We start from the raw sequence: 14,184 nt of genomic DNA on the forward strand, positions 1-14,184 counted from the left end.
AATGCTTTTCAATCACTGATGCCATTTGTATTTTAGATCCATTGTTTTTTCTTATCAAAGTTACTCTGACGGTGTTCAACATGTTAGGTTTTGTTTTTCAAAATGCAAACAACTTCTACATTATCAGAATCACATTTAATTTGCCTATAGGATCTAGTTTTTTTTGAGAAACAAAATCATACCTATTGGTGAATACCCTCCAAGTGTGTAACATAACCGAATGTTTTCTGATTTTACTTTTTTTATGGCATTCTTCTGTTTTGCAGGGCTGGAGCAAAAAGTGAGTATAGCATCTGATCTATGTATGATTTATTTTATGGAAGTTTCTAAATTCGATTTTAATTTGTTGAAAAAGGTCAAGTTAGTCTTATTACTTCTGCATCTTACATTTTGCATTGAAAATTCTTATGTTTGAGTGTCGCCATTTTTTTTTATCAAATGAAATGTTATTAAAACAGCAATAAATGGAAGATGCAAGAAAAATGTTGACATTTCTAGAACCCCAAAGGGCCAAAATTGTAAACCAATAAATGTTACAATACAACATGACATCAACTACCTTGAATGTTTATCCACTGTGCAGTTTACTCTTGTGGACAACACGTAGCTAGATCATTTGTCAACATATATCTTCTGTTTTGGATCGATAACAATCAAGATTTATTAATTATGAGAAAAGAATTTGTAGAAAGTGTGTGAATATAGGGAATGCGCCTAGCACGGTGGCACCCTTTTTAATCCTAGGTTGACACCTATCTCTTAGGCTCTAATCCAATCTCTTACAAGTTAAAACATTTCTGATCCAAGGCGACATGTTTCCCCGATGCAAATGATCCACCAAAATGAGATGTTCACTTTGGTAGTCAAAGTATTCATGGCTCTAATGTGGTATAATAGAATCCATGGCCCATCCCTGCCATTATGCATCATGTGAATGGCAACTTGATGATTGTCTCACTTTTCTGCCTTCTTTTTTAAATAAACCTTGTTTGTTAACTAGGTGTCAGTAATTTATAAATGTAGGAGAAGTGGAGAACAAAGGCAATCATTAGGGATCATTCCTAGTGATTTTGCTAACTAGGCTCATCGTCTTTGGCATTATCATTGTTGTTATTCTCATTGTTGATACTTTTGTCATCATTATCGAAGCTTTTTATTGTTATTATTATTTTGATCTGTAACTGATTAGAGACTTCTGTTAGGGCAGAAAACAGTAGAAAAATGATGTACTAAAAGAAATATTAGGGCATATTGAACCCTCTTCAAAGTAGTAAGTAAAAGAGCTAGTCCTTTCTATTCTTCCTCAGCTAGCTTGCCACCAAACTTAAGCAATGACTAACCTGGTGGTTTGAGTATGATGCAATTCCTGTCTATGAACATCCATCCCCTTTTGCAATTGGATCCATGAGAGCATCGGCTGATCATGGCACTCAACTGAGGAGTTTGTTGAGAGAAATATTGTATTTGGGTATATTTGTAATATTGTTAAATTATGGGGACCTATATGCATTCATGAGAGAAATAGGGGCTTCTATGTAATTCTGATATATTTCAGTCTGTTGCTTATTTATGCTAGTGGTTGTGTGAGATTAGGGTTTGAGGAAGAGAGAGAGAGAGAGAGAGAGAGAGAGAGAGAGAGAGAGTTGTATCTCTTGTTCTCATAGTGGATATTTCTTTTTCTGTGAAGGTGTTCCGTTGCTGCTATTTCATGTTCAGTAGTAGTTGACTACTAAGAACATGGTACTGATAGTAGTTGATTACTATGAAATCTGTGTAGTAGTTGACTACTAGCCTCATGATGCAATATTTTGTGAGTTGAAAAAGGGGCTTTGATGCCTCAAGTTGTGGTTGTTTGTGAGTTGGTTGAAAAAGGGGTTTTGATGCCTCAAGTTGTGGTGGTTGGTTGGAAAAGGGGCTTTGATGCCTCAATTTGTTGTTATTTCTGACTTGGTTGAAAAAGGGGTTTTGATGCCTCAAGTTGTGGTTGTTTGGTATTTGGTTGGAAAAGAAGCTGTGATGCGTCAAGTTGTGGTTGTTTGTGAGTTGAAAAAAGGGTTTTGATGCCTCACGTTGTGATTGTTTATGAGTTGGAAAGGGGCTTTGATGCCTCAAGTTGTGGTTGTTTGTGGTTTTGTGAATTGGAAAAGAGGTTGTGATGCCTCAAGTTGTGGTTGTTTGTTTAGAAGACCTATTGTAATTGAATTTTGGTCCCCTTCGGATGTTGGGTTGAAGAAACTAAACTTTGATGGGAGCTGTTTGGGAAACTGTGGCCCATTGGGCATTGGTGGGGTAATAAAGGAGGAGAATGGAAATATCATTGCCATGTTCTCAGGCCCTACCAAGCATGGTGATGTGGTGAATTCAGAATTTAAGGTAGCAATTTTTGGTGTTGAGAAAGCTAAAGAGTTGGGGATTAACAGGTTGATTATTGAAGGGGACTCAAAAGTCGTAAACTGGCTGAAAAAAGAGGAAGGAGCGATTTGGAGATTAAGAAATGAGTTTAGGTGCTTTAAGCAGGCTTCTAAAGATATGGAAATTCGGATAAGATGGATTATGAGGTCAGCTAATAGCATAGCTGATGGTCTAGCTAAGCAAGGAGTCCAAAGGCAATCTATGTTCTGAGCTATGTTGTAGCTAGTGGGATATCCCTTGGGTCCTTTTGGGGCTTGTTTGTAACTAATGAATTTCTTTGTTGGGTTAAGCTTGGGTCTGTATTCTGATTAGTGGGGTTAGGTGGACTTCATGTCTACCCACAACTTCTTGTTGTACACATTCTGATAATCTAATGAATCTTTTCGTGTTGGTGATCAAAAAAAGTTGTGGTTGTTTGTTGGTGGTCGTATTGTGAGTTGGAAAAGGGTCTTTGATGCCTCAAGTTGTGGTTGTTTGTTGGTGGTGGTTTTGTGAATTGGAAAAGAGGTTGTGATGCCTCAAGTTGTGGATGTTTGTGAGTTGGTAATGGTTTGTGGTGTGGCGATAACTTTGTTGGTGAACGTGTGAAGCTCCCTTGGTGTATCGGTGAACTGTTTCTTCAAAGGTCCCTTCAACATCTCAAGGTTCATGGTTGCTGATGCTTCAATAGTAAACCTATTTCCATGAAGGTTGCTTCGACATCCTTACTTTCCAACTCAAGTTGGTTTTCCCTCCTTGAGTTTGAGGGGGTGTGTTGAGAGAAATATTGTATTTGGGTATATTTGTAATATTGATAAATTATGGGGACCTATATGTATTCATGAGAGAAAAGGGGTTTCTATGCAATTCTGATATATTTCTGTCTATTGGTATTTAAGCTAGTGGTTGTGTGAGGTTGAGGTTTGAGGAAGAGAGAGAGAGAGAGTTGTATATCTTGTTCTCATAGTGGATATTTTTCCTCTCCTAGGCTACCAAGCTGGACTGTTTTAAACCTTGGTGTTTCTCCATTTCTTCTCGTTTCCTCCTTGATTTGCTATTCTATTTTATGTTGGTTGATATGGTATCAGAGCTATTTTATGTTGTTTAGCATTCAAGCAAAGCTCTTGTTTTCTGAATATAACACTTCTCGATTCAGCTCAGCCTCAGCCTAAATCATATCTATTTTAGGTTGGGTACATGAATTCTCTGCTGCTTTTCTTCTTTACCAGAGCCATGTTTTGAAATGTTTTTCTGTTTTTCAAATTAATTATTTTGAAATGTAGAAGTTACAGTTTGATGCTTTACTTGAACTGAGGCTTTTCTTTTTGGCAGTTGAAGTAACAAGTTTTGTAAATAGAAAAGATGGTCAGAATATACTAAGGAAGAATGTTGAGAGGACCCTTTGATATGAAAAGATGAACGTATCTCTTAACTGGAGACCATACAAAATCAACTTGACCAAGCATCCTCCAAGACTATTAATCAATAACTGAAAGCATTACAAGCATCCCTTAGAGAGGCACGAGATGCTACCTCTCCCAAGAAAATTGCATTTTACATTTGTGCCCAATACAAACTATTTCTGTTCACCAATGTGGTGAACAAAAAAAAAACTTTAGCTGCCTGACTACTGGCACAAAAGGGGACAAATAAGATATCTCTGGTTATTTGATCTATTCATGTGGTGCATGGGAGACTGTCCTGTGAGTTCTGAAAGAAAAGTAAGAGATGGGCTTGATTTTATGAAGAGCAACAAATAAAATGATATACTTGGCTGCCTAGTAGGAGATGAGTAAATGACAACCATCTTCCTCTAATCTTCTATACGTCAAAAATAGAATTTTCATACAAATCTGCTGGCCTTCAAGTGATCTATTGTTGAAACACCTTTCAAGAAACAATCCGTAAAAGATTTCCCAGATATTTCCTTCCATTTGATTTCTGGTTATAGCTTTATAAAAAGACCTCACAGACTCACAGTAAGCATGTTATTTGAACATTCTTTGTGCCACCTAGCATTGGGGTTGGGCATTGAGCTTGGCAACCAACATATTTGAGGCTCTTATTTGGAGTGTCAGGAGATTGTGATATCCAAGAGTTGGAGTAACACAAGAAATGCATGGTCAACCCTTGAAAGTGGTCTATTGGTATTGATGGTGTGCTATATGAAACCAAAGTTAGTAGAGTTAGAACCAGCTGTGAACTGCTTTATATTGGACTGGTTCACTGACTATTCTTCCATCTAAGAGCTTGGTATTCCATGATATTTTATTGCATTGCCTTCAAATTATTCATGGATTGTGCTAGCATATTTGGTTGATTCTTTGACTTATTACATGAAATTTTGTATTCTTAATTTTGCTCTTGCTGCTTAGGTATTAGCTTTTACTTAGTTCAACTCAACTCGGCCTTAATCCCAAGTATTTGGGATTGGGATCAAAGAACTAGGTTAATGTTTAATAAGATTAAAGAGAGCTGGATCTTTCTAATCAATTTCATTATTTGTTCTGGGAAAAGAAAAGAGAAAGAGAAGGTCAATCGTAATTTTCTTCTTTACCAAGTTCTCTATGATTCTTTTAATGACATTTATATGTGCATTGATTTCTTGAGCATCTATTATCAACAGTTGGGATGAATGGGTAGGTGCGGATCGTTTAATGAAATTCACTGAAGAGAATGTTCGGAAGCAACAGACACTTGAAAAAAGACAGGGTGTGGATAAAAATCCAAAGTCAGGACGTTCAACTCAAATCAAGCCAAAAAACTCTACTGGTTAGTTCTCTTTTACTTAAATTGATATCATTGCTTTGTGAACTAAGTTAATATAATTGCTTTGAGCTTTGGTAGTTGACTAACGACTCTCTTTCTTTTGCATACTTCCTTAGTTCATATCTTAATTTCCAATCCATGTTGACTTGGTTGTTTTAGTCCTTGTATACTGCTTGGGGAGAGTTAATAGGGTTTATGTCTCTGTTCTTCCTTGTACACTCTAATTACATTAATGACTTAGTTCAGTTATTGATAAAAAATACCATTTTGACTTGGTATTGTAATAGAATAATCATGCCTTTGTTCTTCAGAGGCTGATACAAAATAAAAAAAGAGAAGAATAACAAAATGGAAGGAAGATTATTTCTGGCCTATAAATATGTTTGTTCTCTTGTTTTCTTATTTTCCCATCTCTTTTCATGTTTCCTTTTCTGTGCCTTTCTTGGGAAGTGGGGGGTTGTTATTCTCTGTAATCTAGGTATGCTTATGCTGTTATCCTTGGGTTACATAGCCCTTTCCTGTGTTTGCATGCAGTTTTGAAGAGAGTGCTCACCCAAGATTTGCATCTTAGGTAGAGGGCATTATATTCAATTATAGGTCTACAAGTAGGTCTGTCTTAATTTATGGCGAATGCTATCAAAGTCTGCAGAGTGCAGATTTTCTGAGATGGCTTCTCTGAAGATAGTACAAGGCTCTTGGAATTCAATGAGATGTGCTAGAGCAAGTTAGGAGCTTTTTGGTGATTAGGTTATGGTTTTGTTCATTGGCATCTCATTTTTTTCTGCCTTTATATGCTAAATGTGGCAAGAAAACCAATTCATTATTCTAAATTTGTCCATAGTTTCTCATACATCTGAATTTTGAAAAAAAACCCTAATATGTATTATTGAATTTGATACTCATTCAGAGAAATATTATTGTCGTATTGCTGTTTCTTTTTTTTTTTGGATCAATAACAGAAAGCTTTGTTAATGAATAATATTTGTGAAACTTTAATTACAGAAAAGGGGGGGTAAACTATCTTATCACCCCAGCAACAAAAGGACAAGGAACAAAACTAAAAATTAGCCCAAAACGAAGATTCCTTAGCCACCCCTTGCTTAGCTAACCCATCAGCCATTGAGTTAGCACTTCTCTTCACCCAATTGTACTTTACCTCTATATCCTTGCTCAGCCATTTAAATTTTTTCTTTTCATTACTGTAGCTCCACAAATCACTGTTGTCTTCTTTCAGCCACCTAATCACCACCTCCGAGTCCCCCTCAATAATTAAGCATCTGATGCTTAATTCTCTTGCTCTTTAGATTCCTTCAAGAACTGCTAGAATCTCGGCACTAAGAGAGTCACCCTCTCCAATTGGCCCAGAGAACATGGCAATAATAAACCCCTCCTCATTCCTGAACACACCCCCAATCCCAGAAGGCCCTGGATTCCTTGAGCTACTTCCATCAAAATTCAGTTTTATGAATCCAGCGGGAGGGGGTGGGGGTCCAAGAGGGTCTATAGGTCCTCTTACAAAGAGCAGCAGTAGCTACCTCTTTCCACTTTATCAACAAGTCGGCCATAGAAAATGCAGAGAATATCTCCATAGATTTCAGCCAGTGAGCTACCCTTGAGTGTATCAACTCTATTAGGTTTTCTGTGATTCTTTCCTTGTCTGAAAATAGTCATGAGTTTCTCTCTTCCCATATAGACCTTATTGCTGTTCTTTTTTTTTTTTTTGATAAATGAGAGTAGTTTTATTAATTCAAAAAATAGTAGTACATTCAGCCTGGGAAGAGGCACGAGGTGTTACCTCCCCCTAGGACTGAGTCATAAACACTAAACAAACACAAGCCTGAAACACATTTACAAAGTGGCCCAAAACACACCTTATTGCTGTTTATTTGGAAAGTCATGGAATGTAATCTGCCATGGAGAGAGTATTGCATCAAGCGGGAGAGTTTGGGAAGCTGGCCATCCAAGTTAAAATTAGTGAGGGTGCTGCAGATACAAAAGAAAGGAAAGAATGCATGGAGAATTAAATCAGTTTTCCAATTTGTACACCGATTTCAGAATTTTTGGGCTGATGTGATATTGGTATTGTTTTAGTTATTTTTTTATTTTCTAGTTGCAGGTGTCTTAAAAATATAGTTTTGTTTTTTTTTTAAGAATTTTATCGATATATGCAATTACCATTTCCGAGGAAATTGGGCAGTTGAGAGTAGGACAGGAGGTTTTATTTATTTGCCGCAAGTTTGGTTGGCTTTTGGAATTCATTAAAATCTTAGATTACAGTGCAAGTATAGGTTTTAAACTTTTTTGTCCTATCATCCTATGGCTTGTTGGTGTGGGGGCAGGGGGAGGCATAAAAGCCTGATCTGGTCCAGCTTGGGAATTCCATGCTTGGGCCTAGGTGTTGTCTTTTGACCTGGCCCTGGCCTGGACCTACATCATGCCCATAAATTTTGGTGTTATTGATCCAAAAAATTAATCTTTCCTCTCCCAACCATCCAACCACTACTTTTGAGTCCCCTTCTACTATGAGCTTTGTAAAATTTTGATGCTTTGCTATCTTGAAACCAAGCATTGCCAATAACTCTGCTCTTGTTGAGTTTCCTTGACCTACTGGCCCTGAAAATAAGGCAAGAATCTCTCCTTTGTCATTTCTAAATGTTCCCCCTGTACCCAGCCAGCCAGGATTACACCCGCTACAGCCATCAAAATGTAGTTGTACTATGTCTATTTGCAGAGGTTTCCATTGTGACGGACGATGAGCATGCTGCTGCCAAATACCACCCTCTACTAATGCCATCTAGTGAGAATGACCCAAAGAACTTCATTGTCTCAATCCATGGAGCCACTTTCACAGTGATGCTCTAAATTAACTTCTTGTTTCTAACACCCATGACCAGCTTGAGGTTAATGGTTAAGAAGAAATAGAAGTGGAGCAAGTTAAAGAAATTCAGGTGCAAGATACAGATGTGCTGATTGTAGTAGATCCTAGTACTGAAGAAAGTGACTTTACGTTACAAGTTCAACTAGAACTAATTCAAGAATTACAACCTGGCATAGTAGAAGTTCCACTAACATCAACAATGGAAGGAGTCCTAGAGTTTGTTGAAGAACCAAGGATAGCAAACACAGAGAGATAGCGATTCCTAAGCTAGAAGTTGAAGGAAAAGTTCCAAATGTTGCAGTTGAGAATTTGGATAAGCAAGGGGAAGATTCATTACAAAGGCTGGTTGATGAATCAAGTGTTTCAGAAATACCTTTCTTTCAAGATCCTTTTTTAGTTCTGTCATCTGTGTGTGGCCTCTACTCTACAGTCTAAGCATGTAGCTGTGGGAAGTCATACTCCTTTTGTAATTGGGGCATGTCAACTTTTCATCCTCAAGTTCTTTAAAACTCGAGGACGGTTTTTTTTTGAACTGGGGGAGAATGATGCAAGAGCTGAAGAGTCAAAATTGTATTAGAGTTATATTGAAATAGGATGACAACTTAGTTTGAGTCCTACTAGGATTATTGAGTCTAATAGTTTGACTCCTAAGACTATTATGAGTCTAACAGTTTGACTCCTAGGATTATTACGAGTTTAGAGTCTATAAATATGCAATGACGTTTTACACAAAAGGCAATGAAGTTTATGAGTTTTCTTCAGCTTATGCTAACTATGGTGAGTGATTGTAGACAACTTGTGAGTGATTCCAGGTGTTTTCTCTCTTCTTTCTATCACCATTTTCTCTCTTATTCCTTCAAGAAGCCATTACAGCCATCAACAGCCATAAAATTCTGATTAAGAAGACTATTCAACGTTCTCTAAGGACTAGAACTGCGCTGGTCCTACATCAGGTAGCTACCATTAAGTTTATTAGTAATTCAATAAAACCATCCTGGTTCCTAGGGGGGTGTGGTTTGAATGTTGAACATACACATGCGGTCTGGTGTGCCTTCAAAAGTAGAAGACTCAGTGCACCCTAAGGTATGGAATTTGTAGCTGATCATCACAAATGTTCTGACAAGTCTTATATGGAATCCTGTGGTAACGATGAAATTCAAAAGATTGTTTCTCTCCACAGACAAAATTGGCCGATGCCCAAACAACTACCTCTCTATGGATATGCTAAAGCATAATATCCATTCCTATCTTCAGCTCATTAATCCAGTAAATCCAGTGGAGAATTCTCCATGTTGGACTTTCATTCTTAGTAACAATGTTGATGGCTGCCATAATTGTCTTGTCCAAATATTTTAATCTTTAAATCTATTCATTGGTTTAAGACATTCAGAAGAAGTACAATTAAATGTCTTGTCAACCTTTTGCAACAATAATGATTCAAATATTTTAATCTTTATATTTAATCACTTGGGTGAAGCATTTAAAAATTTACAATAAAATACTTCAAAATCTGCAAGATATTTAAATGTCTTTTCATCTTCTTAGCTTTTTAAAATTTAAATTACATGCATTTAAATTTAAAATTTTCAAAATGTGCATTGGCATTCAAAATTGGATCACACATTTAATCATATGCCCAGAACGGATCAGGCCTGAGCTTATATTCTGGCTCAGGCCTAGACTAAAGCCCTTAGTACAGGTGCTAAGACCATCCTGGCCCAGCACCCCTAATATAGGGGTATAATGGTCCTTTCATCTTATATTATATTCTCTCTACTAAAATAAGGTGTGGGTGTTGTCATTCTTCCTTTTTGGCCTCATTCTTTTTGTCTCTTTGTTTCAAGACTGCAAGGCTAGTTTCATGTACAAAACTGAGTGCCAGGCACCCCCCCAAATGTGCTGTTATCTTTCGACTCCTTGCTTAGCAATCAAATCAGTTAGCACATTGGATGATCTGTCCGTCCATCTAAATTGAATCTCCATACCCCTCATTATCTCCTTAAGTTCCCTCCAACTGTTCTTGTACTGTCGTGGAACTAATTTCTGAGACAGTGAACCACTTTATTCATTGCTCTGGAACAGAGCATCTTTGTGAGCTGTCTAAATATATTTAAGGTGGAAATGCTTTAGTGTGGAACATGGTGCCTTGTTCTGCCATCTGGGTGATATGGGGAGTAAGGAACCCTCACATTTTTAATCAGAAGAGTAGTGCCAAGGAGGTATCAAGAAGGAAGATATTTGGCCTGTTGTATTCTTGGTTGGCAGTACATGAGTTAAAGAGTGTCGATTATAAAGATATGACTGGTCTTACGCTTTTGTTTTGCTGATTAGCATCTTTTCGTAAGTAAAAGTAAATAAGCAATGTATAGGGGTCCTGATGTTATTGCTCTTTCTACAGCTTAATACAATTCCATACTTCAGCATTTCATAAAAAAGCCATGGAACTAATCTTTCACGAAAAGAGAGCGATGGTGCTGCTACATTTACGAAAAGAGAAAAGCTGTTAATTTGCTGCAAGGGGCAGAGGTGTCTTGTAATTGGGTTAAAAGAGACGCAAATGCTGTTGCTGACACGATTGCTAAACAAGGGGTGGGAAGGAATGAGTTATTTTGGGCTGTTCTGTAATCTTCCTTTTCGGGAGGGCTAAGAGTGTTTATCCCTACCCCTTCTTTGTACTAAATTTCTTCCTTTAATAAAATTGGTTATGTTATTGATTCAAAAAAAAACCAAAAACTAATCTTTCCTCTCCCAACCATCCAACCACTACTTTTGAGTCCTCTTCTACTATGAGCTTTGTAAAATTTTGATGCTTTGCTATTTTGAAACCAAGTATTGCCAATAACTCTGCTCTTGTTGAGTTTCCTTGACCTACCGGCCCTGAAAATAAGGCAAGAATCTCTCATTTGTCATTTCTAAATGTTCCCCCTGTACCCAGCCAGCCAGGATTACACCCGCTACAGCCATCAAAATGTAGTTGTACTATGTCTATTTGCAGAGGTTTCCATTGTGACGGATGATGAGCATGCTGCTGCCAAATACCACCCTCTACTAATGTCTTCTAGTGAGAATGACCCAAAGAACTTCATTGTCTCAATCCATGGAGCCACTCTCACAGTGATGCTCTAAATTAACTTCTTGTTTCTATTTGTTATCTTCTGGAAGCCACTGCATCCTTTTCATTGTACCTATTTACGCCTTAATTATTACAACCTTCCTTTTGAAATAGAAAGGAAAAAATGATCCTAAAAGAATTGCATATCTCTTTATTTTTTTTCTGTCCTTTAGACAATTATGTACCTTTCATTATACACACACACACACACACACACTGGTATCATGGATGTGGTAGCCAATCAGGTGGTATTCATCAAAATTCTCGGGGGAGGGGTTTGATTGGTCAAAGATCTTCCTGTATCATTCTCTGTGTGTGTATGCGTGTTATTTCACATGTAACTTGTTTTTAATGTTAATATTCTTTTCTTGAATTTTGCAGATGCAAAAGTGGACAAAGAAGATCTTAGGAATCATGGTATTAGCAATGTTCTATCTCTGTTTTGGAATTTGTGTTTTAGGTTTTCCAAATAATTCTAAAGTGATTTCTTGCCTTTACAAAATTATCTAAGTACATTGCATAATCACTTTCTGTAAATTGTATATTGCCTACATTAATACTTGCTTGTCTCTTCTGTGGTCTTGATGCTGTCCTGAAACATCTTGACAGATGGAATGTTGTACTCTTTTTTGATAGCACTGTAGAAGATCACAAAGAATGAGATATTATAATCTATTGCTGAAGAGATTTCACCCAAAATAAGAAAATTAGACTTCAATTCCAACCACCAGTACTAAAGGGAAAAGAAAAAACTACTAATCTGAAAATAAGATATACAAGGATTTCAAACCAAGAGTCTCTCAAGACATTCCCTTGAATTGAGAATGCACCAAAACCCACTCCACTATCATGGAACGGACACCAGCTACCATTTTCCTTGAAGACATGATCATTTCACTGAAAGTTTATCTGTTCTTCTCTTTCCAAATCCCCCAATAGAATGGTACTCTGTGAGATCTTAGCTTTCTTGCACCAGTAATTGTAGGCCATTCAGAAAACATCCCATATGGAAAAGAAGGATTCCCCCCTGTATGCTTAATCAAAGTGGAAAAGGACCGAATAAAATCTGCTACCTTAAATCGAATGAACAGATGAGGAATCTCATCTCTTGCACATAAAATGTAAGCTTCACATCTGAAATCCTCTTGGCTTCAAGCGATTAATAATCAAAATGCTATTCAAAGAAACTAGCCAAGCAAAGGCTTCTACTGTCAGCAGAACTAGATTACCCCAAACACCCTTTAAAGCAAAATGCTCCACCTGATTTTGAATGATTGGTTCGTAGGAGGATCATACAATGAGTAAACTGACCACTTAACCACTCCTTCCATCATTTTAAGTCACCTTGGGAGGGGTCAAGGTGACAAAATGAAAGCATAAGATACAATAGAAAGGAGGGAGGGGTAAAATCTCTTAACCCTCCCTGAGAATGATATTCAAGTTAGAACAAAAAACCATCTGTTTCTTCTATGTTGGCACTCTTTTCAAAAATCCGTTTGTTTCTTTCTCTCCATTTACCCTAACAAAAAACAAATGAAATGATACTACAAACTATCTTGGCTTTGTCATTCCTTCCAACATAGGTCATATCGACAAATCTTCTTTGGTCCTGTTGGACTAAACTTTCCAACATTAAATTAGGAATGGCAACGGGGCGGGGTAGGGGTGGGGAGCCTCTCTCCATCCGCATTCCCCATGATTTTTTATAATGTCAACCATTTTGTTTTTGTTTTTTATTTTACTAGTATGTGTGTACGTGCTTTGCACATGAGAAGTTTTGTGATGATGATGATGGTATATGATATGTTTCAATTTTTTTTACAATTTTTTAATATTTCTCTGTCTATAAAAATTATTCTTATTTGACACACTTATTTTTTTTTATCAATAACAGTGAAGTTTTATTATTGATATATAAAGTTAGAATTACAAAGGGAGGGAACTAAAAATTCTTAACTCCCACCAACCCAAGAAACATCCTGACCATGCAATGATTACAAAACAACCCAAAATAAGGTGTCTCTGTTTACCCCTTGCCTAGCTAGACCATCAGCCAATGCATTTGCACTTCTCTTTATCCATGTCCTTGGTTAGCCACTTAAACTTCCTCTTTTCATTGCTGTATTTCCAAATCATAGAACTGTCCTCTTTTAGCCAATTCACCACAGTTTCAGAATCACCTTCTATAAGCACCTTTTTGATATTCATTTCTTTGACCCTTTTGTATCCCTTCAATAGCTCCTAAAATCTCAGCCCTCAATGAGTCTCCCACCCCAATCGGCCCATAGTACATGGCTAACAGGTTCCCTGTTTCATCCTTTATCACTCCCCCTATTCCGGAAGGCCCTGGGATGCCTATGCTGCTATCATCAAAATTCAATTTGGTAAACCCATGAGGTGGAGTCATCCAGCAAGCATTTAAATTTTTTCTACTTAAGCCTGATTCTGCAATCTCCTTCCAGTTCCTTAACAACTCATCAACTGAGAACACTTTGAACAATTCCAATGTTCTCAACTAATGAACCATCCTAATGTGGATGATTTCCATGATTTCTTCCACACTTCTCTCTTTTTTTGAGAAAATCCATGAATTCCTCTCCTTTTACACTGTCCAACAAACTGCAGCTCTACCACACCTCCATATGATCTTAGCCCTTTTAGTTGGCCAATTAGGCATGGAGGAAAATAAGCTTGGTACATTCAAAGGGGGGATCCATCTGCATCCAAACAGAGAAGTAAATACCATTTACTAATATCTTGTCAGTTTGTTAAAGCTATTTGTCACACTTATTATGATTCACTAATATAGAGATATGCTTAAATGTTTTCTACATAATTTATATATTTTTTTGTATATTTTTGTGTTTTATCTTTTAAAAAAATATTATTTAATTATAACTTCATAAGTTGACACTTTTGATCACCTCTAGTGTTGAATTGATCTACCACCAAATAGGAAACTAATTTTATTTTTGTGTTAGTTTTCAATTTTGTATTTTATTTATATCATCAATCAAAAGTTAAAAACAATTCT

The 14,184-nt window shown here is 36.9% G+C and overlaps 1 protein-coding gene across 1 annotated transcript in view; it reads left to right on the forward strand.

The window, feature by feature from the left end:
- LOC148850238 (MRG family protein) overlaps window positions 1-14,184 on the forward strand; it is a 44,734-nt gene that overhangs the window by 15,533 nt on the left and 15,017 nt on the right. Inside the window, exons 3-5 of the mRNA XM_088944587.1 lie at window positions 267-280; window positions 5,018-5,163; window positions 11,532-11,567. Of these exons, the coding sequence (XP_088800713.1) occupies window positions 267-280; window positions 5,018-5,163; window positions 11,532-11,567 (196 nt within the window). The remainder of the gene's footprint in view (window positions 1-266; window positions 281-5,017; window positions 5,164-11,531; window positions 11,568-14,184) is intronic.

The sequence above is a fragment of the Nelumbo lutea genome, chromosome 5, assembly GCF_056320005.1.
Source record: "Nelumbo lutea isolate HS-2025 chromosome 5, American lotus-T2T, whole genome shotgun sequence".
Classification (NCBI taxonomy): domain Eukaryota; kingdom Viridiplantae; phylum Streptophyta; class Magnoliopsida; order Proteales; family Nelumbonaceae; genus Nelumbo; species Nelumbo lutea.